General features: G+C 36.1%; 1 protein-coding gene across 1 annotated transcript; it reads left to right on the top strand.

Annotated features, from left to right (window-relative positions):
- Positions 1-10,747: 10,747 nt before the first annotated feature.
- On the top strand, positions 10,748-13,664 carry LOC148837480 (beta-1,3-galactosyl-O-glycosyl-glycoprotein beta-1,6-N-acetylglucosaminyltransferase-like). Its single transcript, XM_088911410.1, has one exon. The coding sequence runs from the start codon at positions 10,748-10,750 to the stop codon at positions 12,050-12,052; it is 1,305 nt and encodes a 434-aa protein (XP_088767536.1). The 3' UTR covers positions 12,053-13,664.
- Positions 13,665-13,882: the final 218 nt, after the last annotated feature.

The following is a 13,882-nucleotide window of genomic DNA, read 5'->3' as shown; positions in this document are numbered from 1 at the left end:
TCTCTTGGGTGTAATTCTTTTGCAAAGAAACAACTCCCAACACCATCGTATATCATACTACATCATACCAGCAGTTACAGTATATCCCCTTGCAGTTCGCAACTGGCAACCCACTGAAGCTGAGCAGGTGTGAGCAAGGCCAATACCAGGATGAGAGTCCTCCTGGGAAAGCTAAGGTTGCTGCTGGATAACAATGTTGTGGAGAATTGCACATGCCATAGTAATGTTGCTGGCTCTTAGTTGATAAGTGGACAGTCCAAACGAGAGAAAAGCAAAACACAGTTTTAAAATCCTCAAGGCCCTTTCAATGTGGGCCTTTGCTTTTTTGACTGACGTTATATTGCAACTACAAGACTTCCTCTAAATTTGATTTCACTTCAATATTGTGAAAACAGCATCATGTACAGTCAGTGTATTTTGCTAATACTTTGTATAATCCTAGGTTATGGTCATGCACAACCTGACAGTTGATAAAGCTAAACTTTGCACGTATTTATATAAACCGTATCCTTACTTTGCCTATGGTAGAGAATGACGTTACAATGGTTACATTGGTTACTATAATTCAGTACATTTTTAACCTGTTAGTACTCATATAATGTTTATTTGCAAGGACAAGCAGTAGTTGATATTTTTAGGTAAGGCAAATATTGCCTCTGCTTTCTGTACAGAACTTCGACCTTTTCAGATATACAGTTACCAATAGCAACAGATCTAAATGTAGGGCTATATTTTTAAAAATAAGTTTTAGTTCTCCGCTCGCAGTTTGATGAAATTGAATTTTATCTCGTCTATCACCTGCACAAGTGTAGTGTCACATCGTGTTCATTCTCGTTGACCAGGCTCGACTCAAAACGGGCGAAGTAAATTAAGGAAAATTTGGCAATACCGCTCTTCGTTTATTCAAAGCTTTGTACTACTAAGTACATTTCATCTCGTTTGTCCCAGTACAAAAATGACAGTACGAGGAACATAAAGCGTTCATTCAAAGTAAACTCAATAAAGTAAACCTGACAATACCTCAAAGATTGTTATATTAAATACGTGTATTACTAAAAATTCCGTGTACAAAATACACCACAGGCAAACGAATATTCATCAATCATTAATCAAATGGAATGACGAAATAAAAGCTTTCTGTCAAAAAAAATCGTGCCAAGAGTACATACAGCATGGATCTAAATTAGCATAATGAAATTTCGTTTTTACATAAAAAATATTACGAGTTTTAAAAATGTAAAAGTTAGTTTACTACCACGTGAATATTTTTTCTCCATGGCAACTTCTCTCTGCTTTCATAGGCTACAACACGAAACGCCACCGTTCCTCATAGAATTGGTGGCAACTCCAAAAATAATCTGAAATTATCATGCACATACTGTACAGTACTTAAATATTTACATTACAGAAAGTCTATGTATGTCATTCTACACTGTAAAATACTGTAGCTCAAAGCACTGTAAACATAATTCTTATTGGTATATCAGTTTAATGTCCTTTTCAGCAAATAAGTTTCACATTTGTATTAAACTTATTACAGTTATAAATTGACAAAAAACAGTCTCCAATGCAATTTTGTCTTGGCCCCAATATCTTTTTTTTAACACGAGCTTGCAATTTCATATACCCTTAACTGTACCCTGTTCTTTTAATTATTTTTATAAATGTTTTAACCATTTGGGCCACAGGTTTCAAACCTTAGATCTGCTGACTCTCAAAATAAATCTGTTCAGTGCTTCTAACAAAATATTTAAATCATTGACATTTATTCTGTAGAAATTTCACAACCATCATATCCCATTCTAGATCACTTAAACACTCGTCTCTTTTTGTATTGTTTTCTTGAAATTTAAATCTTTTGCTGGGACTTGTCTCCAATATATATTTCAAAGCATATTATATTATGATTACAGTTCTTGTCTCTATTTTCCTTACTGTATATTGATTGTCTGAAAAGACGGGATCAGTACAAGCTCAGTTAGGGAGTAAGGAAACAATTGTTAGCCGAGTTTACCCTTTCAATAGACCTTAACACATAATGACTCCATTACATTACTTCCCATTCAAATCCAGATAAAATATTTACTTTGCATTTAAACATTGAATTGTTCTTAGGTAATTTCAGTTATGTTACAGACAGTACTCTTTTCCTTTACTTTTTATATACAATAAATTGACATTCTGGGTATGAGACACTTATTTAATGTACTAAAACTGTTAAATATGAGCTGTAATATTCCAGTAATACAATTATATGCAAGGATCCAAATTCGCCAAGTAGATTCCTATGGCTCCTATACATAAAATGTCTCCGAGCAATCCGAGCAGAAACAGAGCAGATCACATTACTCTCACACGAATAACCTATTGTCAGCAGTCACCACCTCTCAAAATGGGGCAAACAACACTGCGAAAGCACTTTATCGACCGCTCCACTTTTTACTGTATAACCACTGGCCATTAGATCCTAGTCCATAAATAAATCTGATTAGATCTCAGATTCCAGACCCTAGTTTTCACAAAGTGTCGTCACAAAGGATTACAAATAGACATTGTCCAAAACTTATTATTGTATTATTTTAAATGGCTAAATAGGTAAAAAGCACCAGGACGGCATTTAAAAAAATATTTGATTCTGTGGATGGCACTGGTTAGCATCGCTAGTGTATTGATGCAGTGGTTAGCATTGCTGCTTCATAGTGCTAGGGACCTGGGTTTCATTCCCACGCATCTGTTTGCACAGAGTTTGTATATTTCCCCTGTGTTCACGTGGGTTTCCTCCAGCTGCTCCAGTTTCCTCCCACAGTCTGAAGACATAACCGCATAACGTAGCATAACCGGCTTCTAGGGAAATTGGCCCTGGTGGTGTGTCTGTGTTCTTGACTGTTGGGCCCTGCAATGGACTGGTGTCACATGCAGGGTGTATGTTGCCTTGATGCCCGCTGTTTGCAGGACAGAGTCTGGCTCCCCCGCAACCCCGTTGGCTGAAATGGTTACAAGATGAATGGACAGAATATTCCATAGGTCACATGTCCACATGATGGCGCTCATGCGTGAGGATAAGAGGATGGTGCCTCTGTACTGTCCATTTGGCGAAAGAACCTAAAAACAAAAGGAGTCACGGTGAGCTTTAAACCCAGGGATCTGAATACAACCAATCTTTTTGGCATGGGTAGCGATAACAATACAACCACCACTGCCTGTGACCAGCTTCGCCTTCTGCCAACAAACGCTCTGCTTCTGACCCAAGTCACAAGATCTTGGATCTGCCTTCCTCACCTCATAGATCAAGATCCTCAGGGTGGCACCAATTCCAGGTCCTCACATCCTGGAATTCAATGTCTCTTCAAAATACTCAAGCAATACTCGAAAGTTAAACTGAAACTTGACTCCCTTCTCCCTTTCTTAACATCTTGTTTCTTTTCATTTTCATTCTGCCACATACCTTTCGATGCTTAACTTATACAGTACACAGGTGTGACCTCTTCAAGTAACACCTGAGACATAAATACACAAGTACAATAAAGAACTAGAATAAAGATGACTGTGCTTAAATAAACCTTAAAAACAATCCACCCATTCATTTTTAACCACATTATCCAATCCAGGGTAGCAGAGGATCTACAGACTATCCCACTGCAGCAGGAAACACCCTGGATGGGACACCAGTCGATCAGAGGGCACCCACAGACACACACACACCAGGGCCAGTTTTATCACAAGCTAATTAACCTACCAGTTTGTAGGACTGTGGGAGGCAACTGGAGTCCCCAGAGGAAACCCACACAAACACAGGGAGAATATACAAACTCCACACAGATAGCACCCCAGGAATTGAACCCAGATCCCTAGTACTGCAAATCAGTACTTCTAACTACTGTGCCACCATGCCACCTGTAAACATCATCCATACATTGCAAATACCTAAAAATAAACTCCCCTCAAAATTCACAAAATAGAAATAAGCCACAACCAACAATTAAATGCAGATTTTTCAGTAGGCGACACCATGCACTCCTCAGGTACAGTCTATCAGGCCATGCATTCAGCAAGGTTTCTTGGGGTAGCACAAGTGAGTCTCGCCAGAGATTTCTTCCTACCGCTGCTGGGAGTGACTCTCCAATGCGACAAGATTATCACCCAGTCGCTTCAGTTCAAGAACTCTGTTGGATTCTAGTTCTTCAAAATCTTCACAGGAGAAGAATACTGCTGTGCTGCAGCCAGTGCTGCGGACCTGTACTTCTAATTGACTTCTATATACAGTATATGCACCCCTTGCTTGGACACCACAGCTGGACTGCGTTGTTGTGGGTGGCGACCCATAACCAATCTACCTCTAGAGTCTGCCAATGACTTTGCTCAGTTCATCTATTCCTGGGTCACTGGAATGCCACAGCCTGCTTATTTCGACGATGAAAATATTAGTAGGGTTATTTGCATATTGTGACTGCTATAACGCATCTCTGTTTCTCTTTGGCCAGAGGAGGGCAGTGTTCAGAACGTTTAATTCCCCGTTGTTGAGCTCCCCCATATCTCAGACACCCTGGCAATGTTAATTTTCCAGCATCTCCTCGCAACACCACGTTTGGAGTGTTAAATATTACTAATATTACTAGTGTCTCTGTGTCGTGTACCAGCTGGAGATACTAGGGAATGAAACTATTGTTTAAGTTTAGTTTGACAACTTGAGGGACTCCTGTGTACTGTGCAAACTAGAACACAGAACAATTCCAACGCATAAACAAAACAGGATGCATGCAAATGATGTACTCGCCTAAACACAGGGATAATTCATTACAAAGATGTATTAAGTAACATCACACTCCTTTGCAACACAAATATCAAATCCCGGTTCATCTCCACTATAGAGGATTCGTTAATGCACTAACTAGCAGAAGACTTACTTTTTTTTCTCCCTGCACCTTAATAGTTTCATATATTTACGCTCTTACCGGCGAAAAAGTCTTTACACAGGTGAGGGCGCTGGAACTCTGTCTTATGGAGATCCGCTACTTTATATACAAGAGCAGAGCTAGTAAGCACCTTTTTTTCCACATCTACACAGTAGTTCATTCATGATATGCAGCTCTGATGTAAAGCACAGAGCTAACTCCCTTTTCGCCCCTGTTCCTGGTTTCTTTCTTTTCTCTTGCAAAGACTACAAACTAGCAAAAAATGGGACAAATCCGATTCAATTCAATATTCTTTGCTCTTGGGAAAGTTTATTATTGAAGTTCTAGCGAGTCTTGAATCAAGTATATTTGAAGAAGACCAAGTAAGTACATAATGTTTTCCTAATGTTAATAAGTGTTCCAAGTAAAACGGTATTAAATACATTCTGCCTTGTAATAGAAAAGTAGTCAACTCGTGTAGACTAATTTAGAAAAGGTTCTTTCCTTTCTTTTTTTCTGCATTTTTCCCTGTATAAAAGTTTCTCTTAATTCTCCAAAAGGTATTCAAAGTAAAGAAAACATTATCTAAGAAAACACAGCGCTGTACACTGATTCTAGGACAAGCCCGTTTTTTAGTTGTAGACTCATTGGTATATTTTTCCACAATTGTAACATGCAATGATAACAGTAACGGTTTTAGTAGAAAACAGCGGTATATATAAAACCACATAAGTTAAGTTCTGTGGATCATTTTTTAAATTTGTAAACTTTTTTTTTTTAATTTTACAACTACATCGCAAACCCACAACGCACGTTTATGAGGATTGGCTGTGGTTTTGAGTGGAAATCACGTCCCAAAATCTTTATCCACCACCAAGTAATTCTGGGCCCATTAACAATTCGGGAAATTGTAAATGTTTACAATTTAAAAACTTAATTAATTATGTTTATCTTGACCAAATAACAGGACAGAATTAAGGCTACCAGTCTTTCACGGTTTAAGCCCGATACCAGTTCAGAATCAACACCTATATATATTATTGACAGGAGGGATGTCCTAGGAATATGTACAATCCATTGTATATCTTTACTAAAATCTACACTCTCCAAATATATAAATGAAAGAATTCAGTTCTGAGATAGATGTATGGTATGGTGGAGGAACCGTTGGGGAGTATTTTATTGAGGTAAATTAGACTCAGGTAGGTCTTACGTTCTGATATCTTCTTACAATTAAATTACATCATGCCATTAAGACTTTTAAAGATGTGATACAATTAAACGATTCGTTTTATGTTAAGGGTTTGTGGTTGATTTTTCAAGCCTTCTTCATAGAATCCTGATAGGTAAGAATGCAAAGCTTCATTTTATTACTTGAGATGAAGAAAATGACTGTTTCATGTAGATTATATTATTGCAGTGATCAATTTTCGGGATTTATATATCATCTGCTCCATGTCACAAACTTGCTACATCAACATGTATGTTTTGTTTTTTGAGAATAGCACTCAACTGCTATTTCAGACAAAGAGAACACAGACTACCAGCAATCCCAGTTCTATGGGAGAGACGGGCTTCTTTGTGTTTATTTTGGATATTTGTAATCTGTTCAGTGCATACTGTACATAGAGGTGCAGGGATTTTTTGGAAATGGCAGCTAAAACCATTAGGTGATTCAAGAAAATGGAATGTACATAATATATAAAATGATGTCATATATTTATATGTATAGTTTTAATTGTAATTGTACATATAAGGACCATATAAGGAGCAGGGCTTTTTATACCATTCTTATGTAATAGTTGACAATATATGTGTTGGTTGAAATGCAGATGAAACAGTCTCATCTGTATTATGAATCTTCCATTTACTGGCTTTCCAGTTTTGGTTATATAGCAGTCTTTAGAAGAGAACATGTGTCAAGAGCTCTCAAAGTATAGGTTGAGTCATTCATGGACCCTGGCTCTCCCTCCCCCCCCCTTCCCCAGTATGTTTAATCCCCTAGCAATACTGGTATCCATATATACAACTGACTGGAGCAAACAGTGTAAAGTACATTTCTTCAGGATACTACAAAATTTGGGTACTTTAAATTATGACCCTGAAGTAATGGGCCACTATGGCATACTGGTCTTTATATACAGTACTTTTCATGTTTCAGGTGCAATAGGAATTAAAAGCTCATTATTTTCTTTTCAATAAATTACTACTTAAACACTCTTTTATGTTATTTTCACAATTTGTAACCTACTGTCAAAAAGCAAGGTTTAGTAGTATAACAGGCTGTGGTAATATTTTAGTTTAGGGCTCTGACAGCTTTTCTTATAGATGAGTCTTGTGTGATGCTGTCAAGACTACGGAACGTATGGTGTCCATGAACAAGTGTATGTTGAGCTCAGTAATATTTAAAGAGCACCAAGACAACAAGCAGTATAGTGTTGCAGGAACAATCAGACTGTAAATTGACCTAAGCAAGATAAGAAAGATTGTGTAACACTTAAGTCTAAACTAATGTCAAAATTAGCATTTTTAAATTGAATTTTGTTTTTTTTTAAATCTCATGCACAGAAAGAAATACGAGTCAATTAAGTTTAGCAGAAGCATTTTGTAGCATTTGGCATTTTTTACCATTATTTTTTTTTTCTTCAGGGTTTTAAAAGTGACGTAGGGTTTGGATAGATAATTGCCTGACTGTTTGCTCGTCAAAGACTCAATGGAAAGAAAATGTAATACTAGAACACAGAAAAGACAAGGCATCTGAAAAGACTCCATACAGCAAAGATACATGAGAAAAGTACAAATAATAGAAATATACTATATATTGGTGAATTATTTGTCTAGTCTTTAGTCTTCATACTAATGTTTTGTCTACATTTTACAATAATGAAGATGTTTACAATATACTGTAAGTTTTGTACTGCTTACTGAGCCTTTATTTCCAAGCCTCTGAATAAGTACACAAACGCCGTTAAATTATTTACTTCTCTCGTTGATATTTGTTCCTCAATTCTCAGAAAAGAGGCGGGCAATGTAGTGAAGAATCGTGCGACACTGTTCTTCAGATGATGACTAGTTACAGTGAGGCTGATTATCCTTGTCAGCTTTGTGGGGAAATTTCAAGAGAGAAGGTAGTGTTAGAATACAAAATTCAGCTTTGCAAAAGGTGCAGAATCATACAAAAAATGGTCTCATTCCTCACAAAGCTGCTATCAACAAGGAATAAGGTGTTAATGAGAAATTTCGAGAAAGCAGCAGGACTAAATGTTGGCTGAGCTCAGTTATTGGCTGTACCTTTCAAAAGCAAGAAAAAGCTTTGCAGTGATGGGTCTTAGTTAACAGTTTATTGGTGTACCTTCACTTTAAGTCACTATATAGTGCCCTCCAAAATTATTGGGACAGCTTTGAAAATATCCATGCATACTGTGTGATAATCTAGTTAATGATGTCAGGAGCAGAATTTTTTTTTTTGCTTATGCAGAAGAAAATGCTTACATACTTATTGGGCAGCGCTTTACCATGCCATATGGCAATGCTTCAAAACCCACAATACATGCAATACATTGCAAACCAAGGAGTTTATCAGGAGATATAAATGGAGAATCTTAGGCAGGCCAACTCAATCTCTTGATTCAAGTCCAGTTGAGCATGCATTTGCATTCTGAAGAATAAATTAAAATCGGAAGTATACACTGATAGGTTTGAACTAAAGATGGCTGCAACAAAGCATCTTAGATAATTACATGAGGAATTAATCCCAAAGCCCTATGGGGCACAGACTTCATGCAGTTATTGCTTGAAGTGATATGAAAGTTATAGAAAACCAAATACTTTTATACTTAAAGTGATAATTTATACTTAAAGTGAATGTTTCTTAAGAATTATGACCACTTTAATCCACTAGCTTGATCACAAAGTGCATTTTTGTTCTAAAATGATCACACAACATACATGGAATTATCCAAAAATAAAATATATATTATATAGAACTCATCATTCATACTAATCTAGTGATCACAAATACAAATTGTATTGTAAGTTTTCAATCTGCTGCTCCAATACTTTTGGAGAGTATTGTATAATGTATACAGCATTGGAAGTAGCAATGGATTTTGTGTAAAACTGAAATGTTACTGTTATGTGTATTTTAAAAGTATATAATACTACATTTTATGTATTATAATTTATAAATTGTATTTTAGCTACAGCTGAGTTAGAGCCTGAAATGAGACCTCCTACCTGTGTCCTAAACCTTATACCCCATTCAAAGATGGACTCTCAGTCCTTTGTGCTTTTGTTACTAATCTTATCAAAAGAGTCCTTGAAACCTGGACTTGTTGCTATCTGCTGCTTTCACACATACCAGTCCTTTGCAGTATAGACAGACACAGACACACAGTAGCTCACACCAGGCTAGTTTTTCCTTTGGACTGTGGGAAACCATGCTGGCCTGCAAAGGAAACATTTTAAGATAAACCACTACAAGACAAAAGTTATGCTTTGTGTTAATAAGGACATATTCCACATGTACAGTCCTGCTCTTAACTTGAGATCTACTGGTTCAGCCCTTCTTACTCTGCAAAAGACAAGGCTTCATAAAATGAATAAATGAATTTTCCTGTGCTCAGCACCACATCTCTGTAATTCACTGATATAAGTTTGTAACCTTTTTCTTTACAACAAATGTTTAAAAAGAACAAGAAACTTTGTGATGAAACGTCTTTACAGAAAAATATTTGAACATTTCAATTTTTATACAAAAATGTGTAATTTGTATTATACACAGATTATTTCCTTTGTTTCTAGTATTTAGAATACTGTATACAATGGTGGTGGTTGAAAATCCTTAACTATATTCTGTTATACTGTTTACAGAATATAGTTTAGAGAAGTGAAACCAGGAGAAAACATCAACGTTCAGCAGGTCTCCCCATTTTCACTCCTCATGAAATTTAGCTTTGATGTATATGTTGTCATCTGTGTAAATGTCTTATAATTTCATGGCCTATGTTGAAGTTACCAAAGTTTATGATACAGAATGCCATTTACACATTGAAATATTGAGTCATCAAACATTTTAAGAAGGTATAGTTTTAAATTTTGTCTTCTGTCTTTAAGTCTCATTTGTCTTTTACAACTAAAATATTCTGTTTTGCAATGTCTTCTGAAAGATATGGCTGGGAAAGCTATATAAGGATATGTAAGGCTTTAATCTGTACTTTTGCTTAAATTCTTGAAACACAGGGACATAACTTCAATGAACATAAGAAAAGGATCAGTGGCTTACAAAATAACATCTCTTGTTTCTTGTTTCTGACGTGCAATCGGAAGAATACCATCTGGCCCTGAAGATTTATTTTGAGTGCCTCTAGTACTCAAACACTTTTCTTTTGGCTTTGCTTCTCTTGTGCTGTATCTTCATTTTGAATTTTCCTTGTTTTCTCTCTCCTTCCTTATTTCAAGATGACTGGTGTCCACCTCATTTAAATGTCAACTGTCACACCCGTACAGATGTCTTTTACCACAGAAAGGTTTCCACTGACCATCAAAGCTGAAGTCTTCTTCTGCACACCATGTCTTCATCCATGTGCTGTCAGTGTTGAAATGGAAAATGAAGCAGAGGACACAAGTGGAACTACGGGAAACTGCATTTAAAACTAAGAGCAGGACTTTTGTTGCACAAATCATTGTGGGAATCTTGAATAAATAATTCATTATTTTGCATTTCAATAAAGTTTTAAATTATATTTGGAAAGTAATTTTAATTTTATCCCTTAATTTTTGCAGAACAATTTTTCATCTTTCTTGAAAAGTTGGGTTTACAGAAGCTAATCAGCAGACACCTGGTTACCTGCAAGATGTCATTAAGGAGATTGATCTTTCAATACAGAAGGAAGAAATGGCTGTTGACTGGGTTCTTTCTTTTTACTACCCTTTGCATCTTTCACATTCAAATAAAAGAGGCAGTGGAGGAGTACAAAAGATTAGAGCTGATAAATGAAGATTCAGAGACAAATTTCAATTGCACAAAAATTATTCAAGGTGATGTTGAAGAAATCGGGAGGGCAAGGCTTCAGGTGATCACAGTTGGTTTTAAAAATAAACCCCGCTTAACCAATGACCACTTCATCGAACTGACAAAAAACTGTGAGAACTTCAGAAAAGCTCGGAAGTACATAACCTTTTCACTCAGCAAGGAAGAAAAAGAATTCCCCATTGCTTATTCTTTGGTTGTTCATCACAAAATCGACACATTTGAAAGACTCCTAAGATCCATTTATGCACCTCAAAATTTTTACTGTATCCATGTGGACAAAAAATCTCCAGTATCCTTCTTAATTGCAATTAAAGGTATAGCATCCTGCTTTGATAATGTTTTTGTTGCCAGTCAATTAGAAAGTGTCATCTACGCAAGCTGGGGTAGGGTCCAGGCAGATATTAACTGCATGAAAGACCTGTACAGACACAGTTCAACCTGGAAGTACTTCATCAATCTCTGCGGCATGGATTTCCCTATAAAAACCAACCTGGAAATCGTTGGAATGCTGAAAGCCTTGAATGGAAAGAATAGCCTAGAAACAGAAAAGATGCCGCCCAACAAGGAAATGAGATGGAAGAAACATTACGAAATTGTAGATGGACACATTAAGAAAACAAATTACAATAAAGATCCTCCCCCAATTGAAACCCCTGTGTTTTCAGGTGGGGCCTATATTGTGGTCAGTAGAGACTTTGTACAACATGTACTTGAAGAACAGAAGATACTCAACTTCATTGAGTGGGCAAAAGATACTTACAGTCCTGATGAATTATTGTGGGCAACACTTCAAAGAATTCCTATTGTTCCAGGATCTATTCCAGTAAGCTCAAAGTATGATGTAACAGATATGAATGCCATAGCTAGGTTTGTAAAATGGAGTTATTTTGAAGGTGTTCTCTCTAAAGGAGCCCTATATCCTCCATGTACTGGCACACACGTTCGGTCAATTTGTGTTTATGGAGCAGGGGATTTGAATTGGATTCTACAGCAGCACCACTTATTTGCCAACAAATTTGACATAGATGTGGATCCATTTGCAATTCAGTGTTTGGAAGAGCATTTAAGGCACAAGTCACTTACTGCAGCAGCCAAACAGATTTTTGGAAAATTTAAGATGTGGTAGAAAATAGTTAATTTATGTTTTGTTCATGACCATTCTGGATACATACATAACACTTATCCAGGATACAATGGTTGTACGACACAATCATTATTGATTTTCAGAAAATCTCTATATTCACTTATGTACATTCAGTTGAGGCAAAAGAAGCAGATTGCTAATTGTTTGCCCTATCAGGTCCTTATAAGATAACAGCATTTGTTTTATAAAATCAAACTTGTTTTATAAAACCTGTCCCTGTCAGGTATGCTATGAAATGTCAATGATTAAATGCATGATTAAATAAATTAAATACTTTGCAGTACAGCCACATATAGAGTATTATTAGACATACACAAGCTACATGTTATACACATTGTGTTCAAATACTGTCTATGATACACTGAGGGATTTTGCTCAAATGATAATGCATACAGTATGCATTGCTCACTTTTCTGTGTTAGAGAAAAACCTTTACAGAGCCCGTTACATTAATATTGTGCACTGTGTATTTGAAAGATGTTTTGTACATTTAATACAATTGTTTCAATCTGAATAATTAAAAGTGTGTACTAAGTTTTAAGTCAGATTTATAGCTGTTGTTATAAAAAATGTTTGGTCTTTTTTGTTGGTAATATTGTGTGTCCTTGTTTTATTAGACTGTGCTGCAAAACAAATTTCCCCCAGGGGTCAGTAAAGCTTGAATTGAATTATAAACAATTATATTTATTATATATAAAGTTACAATTGCAATTATATATAAAGCAGATCTGAATATCTGGGTTTGATGGATGTGGTCTGAAGACAAGAATACCGACTTTTTCAGTCACTGATATATTTAACTAGTCTGAGGCTGGGTTCCCAACTTTCATTTATGCTTGTCCATTTGAAGTAATGATAAGGGGAAATTGCAGTTTTATTTTTCTGTACATTTGTAATGGTAATCTTTTATGTTTTCCCTACTTGTTACAAAAGTGCTCATTATAAATAATAAGATGTAATATATTATTATGAATTATAATTAAAAATGTTTCCTTTTATGTAAGGGGTTTGTTGAAATATGTTGTTTCCCTGTACTCAGAATGTAAGACACTGTGTTGTAATCAAGCAGACAAAGCAGAATGTTATTCATATTTAATCATATCATTAACAACATTACATAGAATACATACTATACCATGCATTTGAACAGTATACACTGCAACCACAAATACAATGCTTTTTTATTTGAAAATTGTCTAGCATGTCAAGGAGAGCATGAGAGAAAGAGGTATTGAGATTTACATATATAGTTTGCAATGCTTGTGCTGAACACAGTTACTTTCTTTACAATTTATGGACCTTTGAGACTCAAAGTAACTGGTTCAATGAGGCTGCTCCTCTGCTATAAACTCCCTGTTACTTTTATTGCTGCTACACATTACCCTACTGTCAAAAAACATTTGTCTGACGTTGTTTTACCCATGCCTGTTCTGTCAGCTTCTCTCAAATTAATATTTTTCATCATTTTTAATGTATTCAAAAACTGCAGTGAAAATATCTGACATGCTGTAGCAACGTGATGTTTTGGGTGTTGTGTCATTGTTCATTAATAAGTGTTGTATCATCTTTTACTTATTAAATGCACTTACACTTTTATGGTAGACCAAATTTAATTTCAGCCTTGCATTATGCTTACCGTACGGTGAAAGAGGAGTGATGCAGGCCGAGCAGAGGTGGTGATGTAATGAAGTAATGAATGTAGCATCTGAGGAGACCCTAAGAGGTCAGTACAGAAGCAGCTCTGGGATGGGTGAAAGATACTGGCACAGCAGAAATATCTCACAAATCACTGGCAGCAATCCCGCATATCCA

This window comes from Atractosteus spatula, chromosome 3, assembly GCF_055471065.1.
Source record: "Atractosteus spatula isolate fAtrSpa1 chromosome 3, fAtrSpa1.hap1, whole genome shotgun sequence".
Taxonomy (NCBI): Eukaryota; Metazoa; Chordata; class Actinopteri; order Semionotiformes; family Lepisosteidae; genus Atractosteus; species Atractosteus spatula.
This window is presented reverse-complemented; position numbering and strand designations above follow the sequence as displayed.